This window comes from Podarcis raffonei, chromosome Z (assembly GCF_027172205.1).
Source record: "Podarcis raffonei isolate rPodRaf1 chromosome Z, rPodRaf1.pri, whole genome shotgun sequence".
Classification (NCBI taxonomy): Eukaryota; Metazoa; Chordata; class Lepidosauria; order Squamata; family Lacertidae; genus Podarcis; species Podarcis raffonei.
Window position 1 is genome coordinate 13,391,343 of NC_070621.1, and position 22,698 is coordinate 13,414,040.

The 22,698-nt window shown below is 45.7% G+C and overlaps 1 protein-coding gene across 5 annotated transcripts in view; it reads right to left on the bottom strand.

Annotated features, from left to right (window-relative positions):
• PNPLA7 (patatin like phospholipase domain containing 7) overlaps positions 1 to 22,698 on the bottom strand; it is a 96,931-nt gene that overhangs the window by 23,461 nt on the left and 50,772 nt on the right. For all 5 annotated transcript variants that reach the window (XM_053373230.1, XM_053373231.1, XM_053373229.1 and 2 more), the window contains 4 exons: positions 20,062 to 20,230; positions 17,354 to 17,536; positions 11,814 to 11,932; positions 5,054 to 5,210 (listed from right to left, as the gene is read on the bottom strand). In XM_053373230.1, coding sequence (XP_053229205.1) covers positions 5,054 to 5,210; positions 11,814 to 11,932; positions 17,354 to 17,536; positions 20,062 to 20,230 — 628 coding nt within the window. The remainder of the gene's footprint in view (positions 1 to 5,053; positions 5,211 to 11,813; positions 11,933 to 17,353; positions 17,537 to 20,061; positions 20,231 to 22,698) is intronic.

A 22,698-nucleotide genomic window follows, 5' to 3' on the forward strand; every position in this document is an offset into this window, starting at 1 on the left:
TTCTACTTTGAGAGCTACCAAGGAATTTGTTCCATTCCAACAAGCTTTTATATCTATTCCATACCTCATAAATTGATTTTCTTATCATGTGGTTCAGGAATCCTCTATGCACTTTAACTTTATCATACCATAAACAAGCATGCCAACCATATCTGTTATCATATCATTCTAAATCTAACAAATCTGTATTCTATAATAATATCCAATCTCTCAACTAGCATAGGCAGGACACTTCATAATATATCTTCAAGTCTGGCAATGAGAATCCACCTCTTTCCTTTATATCTGTAAGTAATTTATATTTAGTTCTTTGTTTCTTCCTTTGCCAGATAAACTTTGATAATATTTTTTGCCACTCCCTGAATTGTCCTACCCCACTGATCACTGGGATTATTTGAAATAAAAACAACATTTTAGGTAACACATTCATCTTTACAGCCGATATTCTTCCCCACACTTCTAAATCTCTCTTCACTCCATTCTAAACAGGTATGTACCGTAATTTTTCTTATACAAATTAATATTTATTGCAGTTAACCATATTCCCAAATATTTCACCTTTTTAACAATTGATATTTCAGTCTTGTGTTGCAACTCTTCTATCTTATCTCTATCTAAATTTTAAACTAACATTTTTGTTTTGGCTTTGTTAAGTCTAAAACCAGCTAATTGCCCAAATTCTTCCATCCTCTCCAGTGCTTCTGGTACACTGGATAAGGGTTCTTCTAATGTTAATACAAGGTCATCAGTAAAAGACTTTTAATTTATATTCTTTGGAACAAACTCTAATTCCTTTTACACTTTTAATCACTTTTAAATTCTTTGTCAGGACCTCTAGGACCGTTATAAGGGTGACAACGGGCATCCCTGTCTTGTTCCTTTTGTTATTTCAAAATTTTCAGTTAAAACATTATTAACTATTAATTTTGACTTCTGTTCTGAATATACAGCTTCTATTCCTCTAAGGAAAGACTGCCTCATGTCCATTAATTCCAAATTTTTCTTCATAAAATACCAAGAGATATTATCAAACGCTTTTTGGGCATCAATAAACATTAAAGCAGATTGCTTATCAATCCTGGTCTCCAGATATTCTACTATATCAATTATATTTCTTACATTATCTTTCATCTGTCAACCAGGAAGAAAGCCTGCTTGATCCTTGTGTATCACCTCCGTCAAAATTTATTTTAACCTATTTGCTAAGATACTAGCAAATAGCTTATAATCATTATTTAACAGTGATATTGGTCTATAATTTTTTACTTTAAGTAAATCCGTATCTTGCTTTGGAATCAATGTTATGTATGCATCCTTCCATGTCATTGGAATCTTTCCTTTCATTACTTCTCTTAAGGGTAATGTCAGTTGTTCACTCATTTTTTTGTAGTATGTTGCCGTAAGTCAATCCGGGCCTGGTGCTCTCCCACTCTTCACTTGTTTTATAGCTGTTTGTACTTCGATATTCATTATTAAAGAATTCAGTTGTTCCTTTTTGTCATACGGAATCTTCTGTAATTTGTTCTGGTCCAGGTAATCCACTATTTTTTCTTTTATAAGTCTTTATAACATTTCTGGAAATTCTTCTTACTCTCTCTCGGATTTTCAATTCTTTTATCTTTATTTAGTTTAGTTTATTCTACCATATTCTTCCTTTCTCCATATCTAAGCCAATCCTTTGCTTTTGCACTACTAAAGGCTTGATCAAAACATCCCACCACCCTTCCAATAAAAAGATAGTAGAGGCCTCTGGCTATAGGGTGGACTATAAATTCTAATAATAATAATAATAATAATAATAATAATTTTATTATTAATAATATTAAAAGCCATAAAAGCTTTCCTATTGATGTGCGGCATGAACAGCAAGGAACAGCTCCCCTGGGGAAGTGCCCTGCCAACCCCAACCCCATCCCCATCAGGTCTGACCAACGTCTCGTTCTCTGCCAGCTTCTTTATGGCCTCAGTAGCTTTCTACCACGAAGGGGTGTGAAAACAGACAAAGATATTTTAACTATGTCACCTTCTTCCAGCTAAGCATCTAAGTCAGGAGTGAGGAACTCAGGCCACGCCCTCTTCCCCCAAGGCCATACCTCTCCCCAGCCCTGCACTGCACCCTCCCTGGGTGCTTTCGCCTAGTTGAAATGTGTCCCTCAGCTTTGATTGTGCCTCTGGCATGCCAGAATGATGACACTGGTACGTGAGTGTGGGCTTGAGTGCTGACCCCCACTTCATTTAATCCACAGATGCATGCCCATAAATGTATCTATATGTCTTCCAAAGCATAACGGCACATAGCACATACCGTTAGAACTCGTCAATAAAGGCTCACGTCCGGCAGAGCTTTAAATTTAAAGGGGCAAGCTGTCAAAACATCTGCTGTCAAAATTGTTGTGCCATAGTGCCCCTAGAGGTCAGTTCAGCATAATAGCAGGCAATACCTCTGGTTTCTAAGATTAAGATAACTCACTGCACCAATGTAACAAGCAGCTCAGCAGGATGGGGATACTTTCTATCTTAACTGGAAACAATTAATCAAGCTTTTTTAACTAAGGAAATTGTGTATACATACATATATATATATGAATGAAATACTGTTTAAAACAGTTTGTAAATGCTTTATTCTGTATACAGTGGTACCACGGGTTAAGAACTTAATTTGTTCTGGAGGTCCATTCTTAACCTGAAACTGTTCTTAACCTGAAGCACCACTTTAGCTAATGGGGCCTCCCACTGCCGCCGTGCCGCTACTGTGTGATTTCTGTTCTCATCCTGAAGCAAAATTCTTAACCCGAGGTACTATTTCTGGGTTAGCGGAGTCTGTAACACGAAGCACCTGTAACCCGAGGTACCACTATAACTAACTTCCAAAATATCATGCATTCTGGGAAACTGCTGCCGTCATAATAACCCCCTGAGCACAGGAGCAGGTAGGCTGAAACCTGTCGGGGAAGCGTTTGGGCAGGGTTTCTCCAACACAAAGGATATTGATGGAGGTGACTGATAAGATAAGTAGCAACATTTGCCTAGAGCAGTGATGGCGAACCTTTTCGAGATCGAGTGCCGAAACTGCAACCCAAAACCCACTTATTTATCGCAAAGTGCCAACACGGCAATTTAACCTATATATCTCATTTTTTTCTGTGTGTTTCATGTTTCTTCTTTATGACTGCTGTTGTAATAAATAATCCTTCATAAAAGTTCTTGCATAACATTCTTCATTACATTATCTTTCCATTGATATATAATTTTATGGTATAACTCAGTGCTTTTTTTCTTTAAAAAATGATTAGGGGTACTCTCATATTGACTCAAGAAAATCACCACGAGGGGGAAAACAAATACAGTTCAAATTGGGAAAAATAAATACAGTTCAAATTGGGAAAAATAAATACAGTTCAAATTGGGGGGGGGGGGGAAATACAGTGGTACCTCAGTTTTTGAACAGCTTAGTTCTCGAACTACTTGGAGCCTGAACACTTCAAACCCAGAAATGAGTGTTCCAGTTTTGGAACATTTTTCAGAATCTGAACGTGCTCTGTTCTGAGTATAACTTCTGTTTTGAGTGCCACACTTCCGTTTTCCTAGTGAGGGAAGGTGGGCCGGGCGGCAAGTGAGCAGGCACCTGCCACCCTCCAGCGCTGGGTCCCTCCACTGCTGCCACAACAGCAACCACCCCCTCCTCCAGCTCTGGCGGCCCCGGCGCTGAGTGAGAAGGCTGGGCTGGAGGGGCAAGCAAGCAGGCAATGGATGCCGCCGCCACCCCAGCCTGCTTCTGCTTGCAGGCAAGTAGGAGAGGGATCAGGCTGCTCAGTTGGGGAGGTGCAGGCTCCCTCACACTTTCTGTTGAGCACGGCTGCACTCCCCTCAAGGGAGAAGTTTAAAGAAGCCCCCACCTCCGCATCAGATCCCCTGCAACCCTATGAAGGTAGCCAGGTTGAATAGTTGCTGGGGTTGGGGAAGGTGGAGGCAGCCCGAAAGCTGCACTGAGAGCTCCTGCACCACCTGAAGGCAGCCAAGTGCTCCTTAGCTGAGCTGCCCGCTCCCGCTCCCACTCCTACTTGCGTGCAAGCAGGAGTGGAGGCAGGGATCTCTCAGCGCGAAGCCTCCACTCCACTTCTGAGAGATCCCCGCCTCCACTCATGCTTGCACGCGAGCCCTCCTCTCCTCCCACCCCCCAGCACAGAAGCTACGGCCCTGCTGGGGTGACACCGCACATACCCACAGAGAGGGCTCTGAGTCCCCTCTCTGGCATGAGTGCCATAGGTTCACTACCACTGGCCTAGATGGACCGAGGAATAGGATGTACCGATCCTGTTGATTGTTCACAATATCTTCTGAATGCAATTTGCAGAAATTGTTCTGAAAGTCAATGTCTCATGTAAATTCTTTCTGGAAAAGTGTAAGACCTGCAGTCCATAACTGTCCTGATTGACACATTATAATTTTGACCTGACTTACCTACTGTAAACTGCCTCCCACCCCCAATTGGTGATGTATCCTTGATGTTTTCCTGTGTGTCACTGACATATGTGAGGTGGGATTTCTTGTCATTTCACAAGAAATGTAAACCTTTAAAAGGCAGAGTACACTTTGTCTGGACTTCTCCTTTCTTTACCTTTAGAGAGGTTGTGTCTTTGCTGCGCCAAATTAACAACAAAAGGCTTAAGAGCCCACTTTGCTTTGGATATTTCCCAGGTTGTCTTTCTACACAGATCGAGGAGCCTGGCTTCTAGCAAAGTGCCTCAGGTAACAGGCCAGTTCTAAAGTGAGCACTGATTTCATGTATCAACACAGAGGCGTGTGTGAGCATGTGTAGACACTGGCCTGCTGTACAATAGGGATCATGTCAATTTCTTGGTCTGCTTACTTTTGCCTCTGGCCCTGCCCACTAAGAGCATGTGGCCCCCAGAAGGCTATGAGAAGGAAATGCAACCCTTGGGCTGAAAAAAGTTCCCTCACTGCTCTCCTGGGGGTTCAACAAAACCAAGCATACACACCTCAGGACACACACACTCTCTAGGGTCTCATGCAGCCATTGAGAAACACTTACCATTGCCCACTGCCTGGCTTTGATCCTCATTTGGGTGTAGCTGCGCTCTTCAGCATATAGGGCACCCATGAATGAGCCAATGGAGGTGCCACCAATCATGTCAACTGGGATGCCAGCTTCATTCAGCGCTCGGATGACACCCACTTGGGAACATCCTCTGGAGCAATGCAAGATAGGAGTAGCAGGGGGAGAGATAAAATGTACATTAATAGAGGAACCAGTCAACTGTAGAGAAAACCTAAAATGGCAGCTGTCAAAAGAAATGGAAAGCTCCTCTAGCTGGAGGGGACTTCAAACGTTAGGCCTGTGGTCAATCCACTTTAAAAAAGAAATTTGACACCCAATACATGCTATTTCAGCACAACAAAAAGCATTACTCCAGGACCTCAAAATGATTATGCAAAACACTCACACATATAAGTTGTGTAAGATGGTGAAGATTTGTATAAAACTATTCTCTGTTCAGGAACCCCACCTGCTAAGCTCATACTGACTGGGTTCAATCTAGAGGAGGCTGGATTGGACAGCTGGATCAGTTGCCGCTGATACTGACATTTGCTTTTTAGTGATTTGTTATAAATTGTTGTGTTCTTACTTTAAAGATTGTGAGATTCTTTTCCTCCTATAGCTTTTTTTGGTATTGCTTCTCTTTTGTTTGAAAACCACACAGTGAGTTGTGCATAGGTGTATAGTATATAAATAAATCTCAATCTATAAAAATTAAAAATATTGCATTGACTTATCCTGCTAACCAAAAGAAGAGGGCAAGAAAGCAACAGCCCTGCTCTCATGAACACTAGAACCCTTATTCAGCAACTTCTCTGGCTTGTGAGATTTCGGCAGGTACACAAGCCCTCTGAGCAGAACTTCGAAATTTTGATAAAATCAAATTTGCTGAGATCAACATTCAGAAGCTGAAATCCACACTCAGCACAAGATTACTAGGCTTTACTTCTCTGCCCCAGTGGCATACAAAAAACCCAGCCCAGGATGCAATTAACTCAGTGGTGCGGAGTGGGGACACTCTGTATATGCTCAGTTTATCCTCCCTAGGTCTTGACATTGAAGATGGAGAACAAGGCTAAGCTGTGGTGAGCTTTGAGCCATCCTGGGTCCAAGATAAAAAGAGACACCACACCAGGTTTAGCCCAGCTCTTGTGCAATAAGGCCCAAGATGGATACACAACAGGTGCTGGGGTTAAACTTGGGACCTTCTGCATGCAAGGCAGATGCTCTGCTACTACAGCCGTACCTCTTAAGATTCTAATCCTCATAATTAAACAGGGAGTAAGATACTGTCTTACACCAAGACAGTTCTGTAGTCCATCTAGATCAGTATTATCTACACTGAATGACAGCAGCTGTGAATCAGGTAGGTAGTCTATCCTAGCCCTACCTAGAGAAGCCTAGGATTGAGCCTGGGACCTCCTCCATGCAAAGCCACAGCTCTACTACCAGCTATGGCCCTTCCACCTAAGACAGCTGCCTCATAGAAGGACCAGCCCTGAACATGTCCCTATTCCTCCTCATCCTGTTTTAGAGTAGTCCCAACAGGCCTATTGGCAAGACTGGCCTGACCTACGCTGACCTCTGGCCTGGCCATGTCGGTGTGCTCCCCTCTGCACCACACACCCTCACAGCTTCACAAACAATAGAGTTGGATAGACACCAAAATCCAGCTTGCTCCCCCCTTGGATAGTTGTTTTCGCTTAGCAGACATGAAACGTTGCAATTTGAGCACAGTTATGTGTTGGGAACTGTGACAGGGAAAGCGAGGGGGGGAGAGCGAAAGAGAGCGAGAGAGAGTGCACTGCTTCTGTTCTCTATCATGACAAATTGCAAAAAGGGAAAAAAGAGGTAATTACCATGAAGTGGCTGGCTGGAAGGAAGAAGAAGAAAGGAAGAACAGAAGAAAGTATCTCAACGGTAATTGTTACCTGAGACGCCTGGCAAAGTTGCCTGTTTCGGGAACATAAAGCAGCCCCCCCCCCCATCACCACGGAGAGGCTGTCTTTTGCCTGTCTTATGTGCCGCTGGCTATGGTTCAGCAGGAAAGGAAACCAAACAAAAGGAAAACGCCACAGTTCACTGTGAACGCCAAGTGCCTGTCAGAAACAGGCAGCCTCCCTTTCAGGGTCCAGGAACGGCTTTTAATGGCTTTTGCCCCCCTCTCACCCCAAATGCAAAAAATAATAATATGGGGGGTGGGGTTAGTGCTTGCATCTGAGGCCGTGTGTGGAGCATGATTCTCCAAGCAGAGCAGGATGTGGTGCTGGGTGTACAGTTCCGCTTCACAAGAGTCTGTGCTTTAAATTTTCAGTCTGGGGACTGGGGAACTTTCAGGGGGCAGCATGCCAACGGTGGGCAGAGCCAGCAAGAAAATAGGTGGGGCAATGAATGCAGAATTTACCTCTGTACAGTGGACTGCCTAAACCCACTTCCCCTACCTCAGTCAATCATCACTTCAGATAAGAGGCATTATCCGAGTCTCAAGGATACAGTCCAGCCAGGCAAAAAACACATGGAATAGGAAGCAGGGCCAGAAGGATGTGGGACCTGGGAAGAGTCCCAAGGGTCAGGCAGAGAGGCCTGGAGCTTTAATTTGCCTTCTGGGGACTGAAGTTTAGTGTCACTAAGCCCAAGAATGTGCAACTGAATTAGCTGCCTCCTGAATTATTCTTCCTCCTGCTTACATGGACTCAATTTTTCTACCCTTCCTCTGTGATGAATTTCAAATCAGAAACCTCTTCAGGGCAAGGGCTGCAGACCGACTATACATTTAAAGTACATGGTTTCCCTCAAAGAGTCCTGGGAAAAGTAGTTTAACCCTCACGGAGCTTAGAATTTCCAACCCCCTTAACAAACTGGTTCCTGGGGAGTAGGGCTTAAAATGTATGGTGCGTACACAACCTAGCACTTTGCAAACCTTTATATCGTAGCAATTATAAAGTCTCAATAAGTTCCTCAGAATTTATTGTTATGAGTGAGACAGCATGCATATACACCCATTGGCAGACATGAGGCTTTAACAAGCAGTAAAAAGGTAAAGGTAAAGGACCCCTGACAGTTCAGTCGTGAATGACTATGGGGTTGCGGCACTCATCTTGCTTTACTGGCCGAGGGAGCTGACGTTTGTCCGCAGACTGTTTTTCCGGGTCATGTGGCCAGCATGACTAAGCCGCTTCTGGCGAACCAGAGCAACGCATGGAAACACCGTTTACCTTCCCGCTGGAGCGGTACCTATTTATCTACTTGCACTTTGACGTGCTTTCAAACTGCTAGGTTGGCAGGAGCTGGGGCCGAACAACGGGAGCTCACCCCATCGCGGGGATTCGAACTGCCAACCTTTTGATCAGCAAGCCTAAGAGGCTCAGTGGTTTAGACCACAGCGCCACCCGCGTCCCTTAACCTAAGCACAGAAAGAAATAATGCTTCCTTCCCTAAGAAGTGCATTTTGTTGTTTAGTCGTTTAGTCGTGTCCGACTCTTCGTGACCCCATGGACCAGAGCACGCCAGGCACCTCTGTCCTCCACTACCTCCCGCAGTTTGGTCAAACTCATGCTGGTAACCTCGAAAACACTATCCAACCATCTCGTCCTCTGTCGCCCCCTTCTCCTTGTGCCCTCCATCTTTCCCAGCATCAGTGTCTTCTCCAGGGAGTCTTCTCTTCTCATGAGGTGGCCAAAGTACTGGAGCCTCAGCTTCACGATCTGTCCTTCCAGTGAGCACTCAGGGCTGATTTCATTAAGAATGGATGCGTTTGATCTTCTTGCAGTCCATGGGACTCTCAAGAGTCTTCTCCAGCACCATAATTCAAAAGCATCAATTCTTCGGTGATCAGCCTTCTTTATGGTCCAGCTCTCACTTCCATACATCACTACTGGGAAAACCATGGCTTTAACTATGCGGACCTTTGTTGGCAAGGTGACGTCTCTACTTCTCAAGATGCTGTCTAGGCCTGTCATTGCCCTTCTCCCAAGAAGCAGGCGTCTTTTAATTTCGTGGCTGCTGTCACCATCTGCAGTGATCATGGAGCCCAAGAAAGTAAAATCTCTCACTGCCTCCATTTCTTCCCCATCTATTTGCCAGGAGGTGATGGGCCCAGTGGCCATGATCTTCGTTTTTTGATGTTGAGCCTCAGACCATATTTTGCGCTCTCCTCTTTCACCCTCATTAAAAGGTTCTTTAATTCCTCCTCACTTTCTGCCATCAAGGTTGTGTCATCTGCATATCTGAGGTTGTTGAGCTATAGCAGAGGAAAGGGCTACAAGGTGGTGATGGTGGGAATGGGAAGAAACACAGTTACGTGTCTTTATTGCAGTTGAAAATGCAGAAGCAGCACTTGGCCGCTTTCTAAATTAGTTATTTATTTAAATATTTCTATTAACCATTTCCAGTGCAGTAAATCCATTAAAACACTGCCAGCACACCAGCAGTAAATCCTGTTCTACTATGGCATGGAGGAGGGGAATACAGAAAACAGAGGAGAAACAAAGGAATATATATGTATTTATTAAAGAGAGTGAAGTAGTACAGTAAGCCTGCAAGTTACATGCATTTAACTTGTGTGCATTCAGCTTTACGCATCTGGAAAAGAAACAAACAAATAGCAGGTGGGTGTCCACGGGAAAAGACCTGCCATTAAACAATATATAAATCTATATGTGATTTTGGCTATAGATGCGATCCCTGGAACGTAACAGCCACATGTTGCAGACTTGCTGTATATTAAACACAACTCGAGAAGGGCTGCATATCAGTGGTGGAGCATATGCTCGGAAAATCCCAGGTTCAATCCCCAGTGGCATCTCCAGGGAAGGCTGGAAGAGACCTGAGTCTCAAACCCTGGAGAACTGCTGCCGGTCTGTGTAAACCACTGAACTAGATGGACCAGGGGTCCTAATTCAGCTTAACACAGCTTCCTGTGTACCTCAGGGAACATCAGAGGGAAGGAAACAGCAGAAGGATAGAAGTAACCCTGAGAGCAGGTGAGCTATCACACAGGGGTATTCCAAAGACAAATAAGGCGGGAGAGAAAGACTTAAAACAGTTTGTGGAGAGTGCTAGGAAATATGGTCAACAAGATATGGGAAGAAGGTCTTCCAGGTCTTTTTGAGATTCTGATGTTCTCCCGGGTTGATTTCAGGGCCACCCTCACCCCCAATTTCACAAAGCTACAAACGCTGTCTCCCTCTCTCTCCTGCTCCCATCAGCTTGAAGCCAGAAGGGAAGTGGGATATTTAGAACATTTAACAAAAGGAGGGGAGGTATAAATACACATCTGGGCTGGAACAAATGTGTGGGCGATTTTTTACTTATGGCATTTCTCCCAAACCCTGGAACAATCAGTGAGGGACTTGCAGCTAGGTGTCAGGGGACTAATTACCCATGTGAAAGGAGAGGAGACAAGAAAATTCCAAGGTTCATTTCAATTTAAGGCGGGATGCATCAGCAAACACCCCCCACACCACTTCTGCAAGTGCTGCAACCTCCTCCCCCAAGGACAAAAGGGAATGACATTTACAACCCAGAGCCAGCAGCCCCAAATGATCCTGAATGGTCCACCAAGGATATAACAGGGGCAAACATCACCTCCACACACGGCATAGTTGCTGAAAGACATGGGGAGGCGAATGGGGTGTGCAGAGAACAAAAGGAAGGCATGCAGTTCCTGGAGTCGCAGGAGCCCAGAATTGCCCTTGCATGTCTCAGTGCCAGAAGAGACTTCTCCAAAAATAACCTGCACACCAGTACAGAACTCTCCGCTTGCACACAGAGGCATTGTTTAGGATCAGCTGTCATAAAGATGTGTTGGGAGGGATTTGCTAGGTTCAAGGTTGAAGTGTTAATCTTCAAAGGGCTATTTTATTTAATTGTAACACTGATATCCCACCTTTTCCTCCAAGGAGCTCATGGTGGCAGACATGGTTCCCTTCCTCCTCCTTTTATCCTCACAAGCAGCTTGTGAGGTAGCTTAGGCTGAGAGACTGTGACTGACCCGAGGTTACCCAGTGAGTTTCATGGCTGAGTGGCAATTTGAACCCTGGTCTTCCAAGCCCTAGTCCACAGACTAACCACAACACCACACTGCCCTGAAAAACCTGGCCCCAAGGCACTTTAAAGGGCTATCTGATTCCTTATACGGCACCTCAATCACAGAGAACTTCTGATGGGTACTTTTTGTGGTTCCCAGGGATAGAGTCTTCAGTGTGGCAGGCTCTGCACTGCAGAACTCATTGCCCTAAGAAGTATGGTGGAAGACACCTCTGCTTTCCATTCAACATCTTTTAAAGAACTGTACTGTTCCAACAGACCTTGGGAACTTTCCTTTTTTTAAAATCGACAAGCTTTAATGATATGATAGTGATGCTTTTACAGGCTTTATTATTGCGGCACTGTATATTCAATGTTGTAGAATCATAGAATTGTAGAGCTGAAAGGACCCTCAACAGCTATCTAGTCCAACCCCCTGGAATGTACACTGCCTTGTTATGTTTTCTATGGAAGCATTGTTTGTAAATAGTAAATTAAATTAAAATGTATGAATTATGTCAATAAATTCGAGCCAGGATATCTGGTAGTTATAAAGGTGGAACCAAACGGGGGGGGGGGGGGCAAAATCCAGCCAGTTGCTGCAGCCAGTGAGTTATCTGGAGGGCCCAGAGAGGCACCCTCCATTAAGCAAAATGGCCCAATGGATCTGGCAGCCTCCCAGTAGCCCAGCCCCAGAGGGATCTCAAACTGATTTGGCCAGTCTTACCGAGCTCCGCCTCCTCCAAGCACTAAAGCGACCGCATTCCCTGTCAGGACACGGGCCAGCCGGGAGAAGTCTGAATGTCTGTCCGGAAGCTTCTGAAACACCCTCTCGTACAGTTCTTTCTGAAGGTGAGAAAGAGAGAGGTGGTCAAGGCCATCTCAGATCAAGCATACGGAAGAGGGAACTTTGTGTATATTTGAGGAAAGGGAGAGGATAGCTCCCCACTGTTTCAGAAAGAAAATGTCAGCTTGCAATGTACTGTTGTCTTAAAAAAATAAACCCACAACTAACTGAGATAATCAATTTACGTCAAAAGAAAGAAAAATGAACCCCCAAATACATGGAGCTGTATTCAGTGTTAAGTCACAATTCCCAGAGTAATTTAACAACCAATCCCTCTTCCCAGGGGACCCTGGGAATTGTAGCTCTGTGAGGGGGATAGGGGCTCTCCTACCAAGTCTCAGCACCCTTTGCAAACTACAGTTCCCAGGATTCATTGGGGGAAGCCATGATTATTTAAAGTGGCACCACAGTGCTTTAAATGTATGGTGCTTTTTGGGCCTCTGACACCACCTTATACAATTCTATGCCAGCCTAAGCAATGAACTGCCCAACTACTTAAACACACACACCACAAAGTGTGTCGTTTTCTGTTAATTTGGGCTGCAATCAAAATGTTTGCTGAATCATTCACAATACCAGTTTTAACATGAACCCATCCCAGGGAAACCAGCTGTGAGACCAGTCCCACCCCCCATCATCTTTACACAACTGCATTTGAACATACTAGCCTTAGTCAGAATGGATCCCTCTAGTCCAGAATTGCCTTCTCAGACACTGGAGAGCCACTGCCAGTCACACACAAACCACAGGGGAAAGGGGAGGATCTTTCTCAACCTAACTGGGTGACAGAACTGGCAATTGAACCTGAGACTCTGCCATGCAAAGAACTTAGCTGTGGTCCCCTGCCTAAAGATAAAGTAAGAATCTAGTCCTCATGGTTCTGAATAAAGAGCTCGTTTAAATAGGGATCTAAGAAGCTGCCTTATCTCAAGTCAGAACATTGGTCCATCTAGCTCAGTATTTTCTACATTGACTGTCAGCTGCCCAGGGTCTCACCCAGGGGGTTCTTTCCATGGTCCCACCTGGAGACGCTGGGGATTGAACCTGGAACCTCTGGCATGCAAAGCATTTGCTCCAACACTCAGCGATGGCCACTCCCGTTTATTGACAGCATACAAAGTGCTCCATGTATGTCACTGCAAGTCATCTTTGCAACAGCTACCGTGATGCAGGCTGGTGTTATTAGCGACATATCCCAAAAATGTATTGAGCGGTTCAACTAATGTATCTACTGGGCTTACAGCCAAAATGAGATTTTGCACCTATGCTGCACAGCTCAGTCTTTGCTGCTGTGCACCTTGTCTTGCATCATTCCTAAGCTTTCAATCTCTCCTTCCTCTGTCTCCAAATCTAGCAGAGACAATACCACACATGGACTGTCCTGGCTTAACCCCAATGAAGAACTTGAACTCAGAGTGTGATTTCTACTCAAATGCTTAATGCTCAGGCTGGTGCGATACATGGGTGAAACGCTGTTCAAAGGCACAAGGAAAGACTTTGATCCAACAATGGCATGCTCCATGAGGGAAAGGGGAGGGGCACAACTTAGCGGAGCCAGCGGTTCTGAGTCTTAGACTGAGCAAGCAGCCTAGCACTTTTCCAAGAAGAAGGAACCAGACCCATCTATTCCATGCCTGTGCTGGCAGTCCCATGACGGGCTGGACGGGACAGGAAGAGTAAAACGCATGAACACACATGAAGGGTGGGACTAGACATGGTTTCTGCTAACCCCAGAGGTAGAGCTGGTGGGGCAACAGACAAAGACGATGAGCCCAAACCAGCCTCTGGCAACTCCAGAGATGAAGCCCATGCCTCACACTGTAGAGGACTGGTGGAGAGATGGGATGAAGCAAGGGAAATTCCCCCCACATACTAAGACCTTACCTAGGATCCTCTTTCTTGGGCTATCCCAGCCTGGGGAGAGACCTTCCGAGTCTACTAGATCCTTCCCAGAGTCATCCACTGGCCACTGCTCTTCTCTGTCCTGCCCTTGCCAGCCCCTCACCCTGCCCTCTTCCACAAACTCAGGGTCTACGGCACACACATACACAACGTACACACACTTTTCAGTTACATGAGTAATATTGTCCAAATAAGCAATACAATAATGCTGATTTACTGAAAATGAATTACTGTACTCTTTTATTGAATGTGAATATAGCTTGTTAAACTTGGCAGATTCAGCACTTTTCACCTGGCCTATTTGCCATTCTCTTACACTGGATATATAACCCTAATCACTAACATCTGTCATATAAAATCCATGCTAAGCACATCATATATCATTTCTCTGTGTTCTTCTCAGTGCTCTCTTTGCACCTTTTAATAAAGGACAGAACCTACATCAGCTTGAAAGCATGGGTTTGGACCTAGTGATCATCCTACTCAACAGCAGAGCCACTGAAATTAATAGGCATGGCTATCTTGGATCAATTCATTTCAGTGGATCTACTCTGAACAAATATTGCATAGTAATCCGATATTTTGCAATTTCTATATTGGTTTTAAACTCAACACACAGCATAGGAACATAACACTATCAACATTTTTTGCCATGAAGACTGATCCCTACATTTCTTCTTTGGCAATCACTCGTAGCCGAGTAAGATTGTCTTCCAAGAACACGGTCTTAACAGTAAGTGACTGTGGAGGCCAGTTCTGGATCCACACATCCTTCCACACTGGGCAGCAGTTGATCATGGTGAGGGTTTGACAAATGTGCCTTCCTCTTAGCACGTTTCTCCCTTTGGTCCTGAGTTCGAGCGTCTTCAAAGACCATGACACCTTTGGTAAAGGCCGTTCTCCGAATGGAGCACTCGCAGGCCAGTGTTTCTCTGTTGTGTGTTTATACATTTTTTTTAGATTTGCCTTGAGAGAGTCTTTAAACCTCTCTTGTTGATCACCAGCATTACGCTTTCCATTTTCAAGTTTGGAATAGAGAAGTTGCTTTGGAAGACTATAATCAGGCATCCGAACAACATAACAAAGTTGATGTTGAAGAATCATTGCTTCAATACTGGTGATCTTTGCTTCTTCCAGTACACTGGCAAGTGATATGTAAAATTTTTCAGAGATACAGTTGATGGAATCTTTCAAGGAGTTGGAGATGGCATTTATAAGTGGTCCCCCCCACCACCACTTGATGGCTGCTATAATCAGGCCAGCTAACAAGCATACAAAGGGGAACATACGTTATTCAGGAGAAGAGGGTCAATTGCTTCTGAGTAATTAAGCAGGAAATAAAACATCTCATCAAGGATGCCAGGGGGAAGTGGGGTGGGAAGAGTGCAAAGCTTGGTCTGATCGTCTCACACTGTGCAGTTGCCTGACATGACAGCAGGCCACCCTAGGGTGGGTGTGGAAGGAAGGAAGAGTGAAGAAAACAACACACACACCCCACAAGGATACATTTTGTCAGATGTCTGGGGAGAAAGAGGCAAGCACCTAGGTGCACAAACATTATCTCTCACACACATAATATGGGGAAGCGTCCCCAGGGAGCACTCAGAGCTCGGTGACAGAGCACATGCTTAGCATGCAGAAGGTCCCAGATTCAGTCCCTCCCTTCTCCAGCAAAAAGAAGAGGAAAGAGCTTTTACCTGCTTAAGACCCTGAAGAGCACCCAGTCAGAGCAGGCAATACTGGCCAAAGTGAAGATGGTCTGCTCTGTTACAAGGCAGCTTCTTCTGCACTTATGATGCCCACCTTAAGTAGTAGCTGATGGATCAGGCCAAAGACGGCCCATCTAGTTCAGCATCCTGTTCTCACAGTGGCCAACCAGATGTCCCAATGGGATACCCACAAGCAGGAAACATGGATGCAACAACAACTCCCTCAGCTTGTTCTTTCCAGCAACTAGTATTCAGAGGCATACTGCCTCAGACAGTGGGCAAGCCACGATGACTACTAGCCTTGACAGCAATGTTCTCCCTCTACCGGTGGAGGCAGTTGTTGTTGGCATCCGTCTGTCTCGAGAGACAATGGAGTGTGCACCCTGGGGGTGAAACCAAACTACTGGAGAATCACAGTACCTGCTGCCCCTTGCGTTGTTAGCAGCATTGAAGTGACCTCTCTGCAGCACAAGCCTGGGCAATGTGTAGAGAGAGAGGTCCTGGGCTGCCCAGACGAACAAGAATGCCCCCTCGACCTTGCTTGTATAGTCAAAAGGAAAGCAGAGCAATGTGCGTGGCACCAGCTTGGCTGCATGAGTTGCTGGAAGGAGGTGTACAAACACCATCCAATCACTTTAGGGTCTCCACTTAGCCTTGTCTTCTCCTGAAGATATCCCACAAGGCAATAGAGGTTTAGGATCAGAGTCTTCCTTCTCCTCAATGGGCTATCTTCCCAGGTTGATGAGCCCCATCTGCCCTTCACTTTCCTCTACAGCAGTGTTTCCCAACTTTTTTCCAACCATGGCCCCCTCCCAACTTTGTTTCCTTCCTGTGGCTCCCCCCATGGGTGTAGCCAGGGGGGCAAGGGGCAGCTGCCCCCCAAGTAAGTAAAAATCAACACAAATCAATACAAATCTGAGGTTCTGCCCCCCCCAACAAAAATCCTGGCTATGCCCATCCCCCTCCCATCCTCCCAGTAGAAAGGTAGCTATTTAAATGTTTTGTTTGTAAACAGAACATGTTTCATTTATAATTTTTATAATTTATACAAAATACAATTGCATAAAATGATAGGAACATGATGCAATATTGTTGAAGAAGAAAAACATAGAATCATGGAGCTAGGAGGGACCCCAAGAATCATCTTTATAGTGCAACCGCCTGCAATATAGGAAACTCAGCTAAAGCATCCATGACAGATGGCCATCCAAACTCTGCTTAAAAACCTCCAAGGAAGGAGAGTCCACAACCTCCCAAAGGAGATCCATCTTCCATGTATTATAAAAAGTAAACACTTATTTGATCCCAGTTATTTGACACAGAGGGGAAAACCTACACATACAGTCCAAAAGGTGCACAAGGATTTCTGTATATATGGGAGGATTTTAAAAAGCAATCGGTCCTCATTGACCTGATCAAAAATATATTGTCATCCAGAGGAGCCCTGGCTGCCTAAATAAAACACTATAGCCCCACAGCCTAAATAAAACACTATAGCCCCACATACTCTTACCTAGGAGTAAGGCCCACTGAACTCAGTGTGGCTTTCTTCTGAGTAGACAGTTATTTACTAGATGCAAGCGAGCAGCACCAAACGACCCTGCTTGGCTAGGTGCTGGGGTGGATTTCACCCCATGCCTTGCAGAGCTGAGCCAACACTGCCAACAGGCCCTGCGCCCCTCAGCAACATCCAAAGGCCCTGCTCTGCTAGGCGCTGGGGTGGATTGCACCTTGCACCTTGCAGAGTCAGGCCCAGGCTGCCATCGGGCCCAGCACTGGATTTCCCCCCCCCCCCATGAAGCTACCTACCAGCTTGGGGAGGCTCCGCCGGGAGAAAACCCGCCTGGGGCAGCGAAGATGGAGGTGGGCTGAACACCAGCTACGCATGTTGAGCCATTCCACGGTCCGGGAGGGAAGGGGGCCATCCTCCCTGTGAAGTAGGATCAGCTGTTTCTGGGCTCGGACAGCCGTGTTCTCCAGCATCCGCTCCAGCTAGAACAGCAATAGAAAAGGATTGTCCAGGTGAGCACAGCTGCCAGTGGCCCAGTCCTGCAGCAATTATCCCACATCACTCACAGAGACACTTCATGTGCTAGCACACTGATTTAGTTGCCTGCTCCTGCCCCCTGGCCTGCATCAGGCACACTGGGGATAGTTAGTTATGCATAACCTTCGGAAATGCTGTGCTGCTACACAGCAAAGGTACATTTCTCCTAGTGGCTATGGTGTGAATTCGGCACTACCATAGAATCAGCTTCTAGATAATACCAGTTTCTGTTTTAAAAAAAGAGAAGAAAGCATGTGCTTGAAAATGGATGGGAAGCAACTGGTTAATCTCGTGGGCCAAAGGGTGGTTTGAGTACGATTTGGGGTGCCTAGAATAAGCTTTCTTCCCTCTCTCACTTCCCCATGACCTGCAAAAGAATGGGGAAAAAATATGCAAGGATAAAAATATAGGTGTGTATCCAACTGTGTTCTTCCCAGAGTAGACCCCATGTAATTAATGGACCTTGGTGATGTGGTGGTTATATTGTCAGGACTAGAACCTGAGAGACTCAGGTTTAAATCCCTCCTTTGCCACGAAGTTCACTGGGTGATCTTGGGCTAATCATCAACTCTCTGCCTAACCTGCCTCACAGGGTTGTTCCTAGAAGAGACATCTGATTAGCAACTGCAAGAACAGGATGCTGCACTAGGTGGGCCAATAGCCCATGGGTAGGCAAACTAAGGCCCAGGGGCAGGATCTGGCCCAATCGCCTTCTAAATCCGGCCCGTGGACGGTCCAAGAATCAGCATGTTTTTACATGAGTAGAATGTGTCCTTTTATTTAAAATGCATCCCTGGGTTATATGTGGCGCCTGCCTGGTGTTTTTACATGAGTAGAATATGTGCTTTTATTTAAAAAGCATCTCTGGGTTATTTGTGGGGCCTGCCTGGTGTTTTTACATGAGTAGAGTGTGCGCTTTTATTTAAAATGCATCTCAGGGTTATTTGTGGGGCATAGGAATTCGTTCATTTATTTTTTTTCCAAAATATAGTCCAGCCCCCCACAAGGTCTGAGGGACTATGGACCAGCCCCTGCTGAAAAAGTTTGCTGACCCCTGAACTAGCCTAATCCATCAGGGGTCTTTATGTTCTGGCGCAGGTGCACTGAATTTGTATGACCATAAAAAAATTGGAGCGGTACTAGTTAGCCTAGTTTCAGTTATTTTAAACTGCGTTTAATATTGTGCAATATTATGTTTTAATATTAATGTTGTATTTTAAATTGTAACCTGCCCTGGGATCTTAGGGTGAAGAAGAAGTAAGAAACTGTAATAATAAGAAATAATCATAATAGTCATAAGAAAGGGAGAGGCAAGAAAATCATCCCAGGGAGCAGATAATATATCTGGGCGTTGATAACTTCTGTATCTCACAGCCTATTTATTATCTTGTCTCTATAAATAAGAAGCTCCAGGGCATTTCAATCATTTTCACCATCCTTCCCAAGCACCGTAGCTATGCTGGATGACTGAGAGACTGGTGTGGGGGTTTTATTTTGTTTTCCTACATTTTGCATAAGAAAGAGTGTGCATCTTGAGTTCAGATGGTCACATCGTGCAACACTGGAAAGGGCAGGGGTGTCACTATGAGGAAGGTGTTAGTAGTGCAGTCCTAAGAACAGGCTTGTGAATGCATTTTGCCAGGCTCTGCCATAATCAGAACAGAAAAAAGGAGAGAGAAAAGCAGCAGACCTCAGAATCCAACACAAAAGCAGCTTACATGGCCTGAATCTCATCTCGGTAAATCCGGTGCCTGCAGTTTAATCGGGAGTGCCAACCCTCAGCACAAGAGTTGATAAGCTCCAGCAGGCAGAAAGTTGACTTGCTTGCATAGTGGGGCTAAGTAGGCTGCAGCTGACACAGAAAGCAGCCCACAAGCAGAAAGCTGCTCTCTTAAATCCTCCCTCTCAGACGTCTTTATACTGTACGTGATTTCATTTCCTAAGTGGTATAGAATGCAGGATGGATGACATTTCAGTATGTTGCGCAGCTAGTTTGCAGACAGACTAGAGCATATCCACAGATTTGCAAGATACAATGTTGGTTTGCAAGGTGGGCTAGAAGTTCCAGATATGCAATATACCATGTTGGGTAAGGGTGCAGCAGCTCTGCGGCAGACCAGGGCTCAATCTCCGACATGTGCAGTTAGGGCTGGGGGCGAAACGGTCTGAAAACTTGGTGAGTCACTGCCAAGGATCAACGGTCCAGCTCAATATTAAGGCAGTTACAAAATTGCTCTATTATTCAAAATAATGATGAACAGAATCTTACTTTAAGTTTAGAGGAAGGGCAGTATCTCAGTGGTACTGCATGCTTTGCATGGAAGAGGTCCCAGGTACAATTCCTGGCATCTCCAGGAAGGGCTGGTAAGAGCCTCTGCCTGAAGCTTAGACAGTTGCTGCAAGTCAGAGTAGAAAATACTGAGCCAAGTGGGATGACATGGTAGAAGGTAGAGGTTTGGGAAAGCCTCACCTCTCCAACCGTCGGCTCCTGTTCCCCCAGGCCCACAATCAAGATGCAGTCGGCCTGCCGGATGCAACGCTGAGTCCAGGGCGTGAGAGTGCTGTCAGACTGGTAGAGCACGATGCGGTGCATGTCCTCCTGCTGGCCCAGCCAACTGGACAAGCGGTACTCGTGGATGCTGAAGAGGGGAGAGACACAAAGAGGAAGGTCTGGTATGAGGGGGCTCTTTGTGTCCAAAGGCCTTGGTCTTGAAGCATCAGTCAGAACCCAGGGGAGAAGAGCAATGGCAATGGCTACTAGCCAGGATGGCTGTGCTCTACCTCCACAGTTAGAGGCAGTGGTGCTTCAGAATACTGGCTGCTGGAAACAATGGGGGTGGGGTGAGTGCTCTTCTGCTCCTCCATCACTTTTAACTTGTATACCATCTTTCTATCTTATAATACCCAAGGCGGTTTACAAGCTGAAGAAACAAAGAATGTACACCTTATAACAATCTAATGCAATACAGTGGTACCTCCGGTTGCGGACGGGATCCATTCCAGAGGTCTGGTCGGATCCTGAGGTTTCCGCAACCTGAGGACCGCTTCTGCTCATGTGCATGTGGCAAAGCCTAGTAAAATACTTCTGGGTTTGCCACGTGTGCATCCCGAAATGGAGGTTTGACTATACAAAAATGTGATAATAAAACATAACTTTAAAATGGGCAACCTACATCAAATAAAGTAACATTCATCATTAGAATAATATAGAATAATATTAAATATCAGCATATAAAAATTAAACATAAATCTACTCTTAACAATTAAAATAAATAATTTCAAAACTACAATCAATAAAACAACAGCTAGCCACAGTGTATAAAATAATACAATACAAATTGAGAAGCAGAGACTGGAGGGTGGGGCAAGGCAGGTGGAAGAAGGCCTTGCCCCACCCCCTGGCCCTGGGAGTCCTCATAAGGAAGCTATGCCTGGAGGAAGAACTGTGAGGTGAGAGACTTCATCAGGCAAGGCCTTCTTCCACCTGCCTTGCCCCACCCCCTGGCCCTGGGAGTCCTCATAAGGAAGCTATGCCTGGAGGAAGAACTGTGAGGTGAGAGACTTCATCAGGCAAGGCCTTCTTCCACCTGCCTTGCCCCACCCCCTGGCCCTGGGAGTCCTCATAAGGAAGCTATGCCTGGAGGAAGAACTGTGAGGGGAGAGACTTCATCAGGCAAGGCCTTCTTCCACCTGCCTTGCCCCACCCCCTGGCCCTGGGAGTCCTCATAAGGTTTTCCCACAGGCATCTAGTTGACCACTTTCAGAACAGGATGTTGGGCTGGACAGGTCCCTGAATTGACCCAGCAGGCTCTTTGCATGTAGCAGGGGTGGGGAAAGGCAGGATGTTGGGATTCTGGGACAAAGGAATGGGACTAAAGGTCCATCTGGTCCAGCATCCTCCTTCCCGCAGCAGCCTGCTAGATTGCTGTCCAGGAAGCCCACAAGCGGGGTGTGAAGTCAACAGGTTCTCATCTGTCCTCAGCTTCATGCCTTGAGCACCTGAAACACACACACTGGCTCAGTTTCCTGCACCTGTCTCACTTCAAAGGGTTTCCCTATAAGCATTGATCAGCTGATTGGTGCTGAAAGCACACATTCAAAAGAAGATTGCTGCAAGGGTCAATCAGTGGTTACAGGGAACCCTTTGAACTTTTATAAGTGTCCCCTGACATTATCCCATTAGGTAACTGACTGGGGGATGGGTATGTTCTTGCCCACCTGTCAGAGCTGGGCAAGTGGAGGAATTGTCAATGGGCAAGTGGAGGAATTGGAGATTTGGCTCACCAGTTTTCCCCACCCCGCGAGTGATAAAGCCTGCTGCATTTGACCCCCTCCCTTGTCCATTCTGCTGAGAGGGACCCAGGACATCTGCCTCAAAGTCCCACCCTGAGGGCACCTCTATCAGTATCTTCTCCTGCACAATCCCTGCTGAAATAAATGGGGGCTGTGCAGGAGGAGCAGTAATGTCAATAAAGCTCCCCTGTTTCATAGCGTATCCCTTGGGATATCTGAGTTGCCACCTCTCCCGTTAAAAGCAGCTCTTTCAGAATAGAGAGGGGTAGTGGTGGGGGAAAAATTCTGCATCAGAATGAGCACGGCACAGCACTGCACTGTACCATTTGGACATCTGCTCTCTCTGGATGACTGTATTCTTCATTCCCAACTAAGCCCTCTTAAGAGCAGATCTACTTAAGGGAATGAGCCAAAGTAAGTCATGTCCATTGATTTCAATGAGTCTGCTCTGAATAGGCCTAGAAGTAATTTGGCTTTATCAGAAAGCTTCCTTCCTACACTCTATATGGCCCAATGCTATTAACCCTCCTAACCTCAGGATCCAAATCGTCTACCTTAGCACAACCCATCCCCTTCAGCAGAGGGTTTCCCCAGCTCACTTCCTATTTGTGTGGGTTCTGCCTTCTTTCCATTCCACCCAGGAACTCTGTGTCAATAGACACAGGATGTGCAGATGCCAGCCATTAATCAGACATTTCATGACAACTTTTCAGAAAAGGAGGCAAAAACATCCAACGCCTTCAAAAGCAGGGCTAATTAACCTGACAGCTGCCTGATATTTCAGGGGCTTGATGAGCGAAAAATGAACCCACAG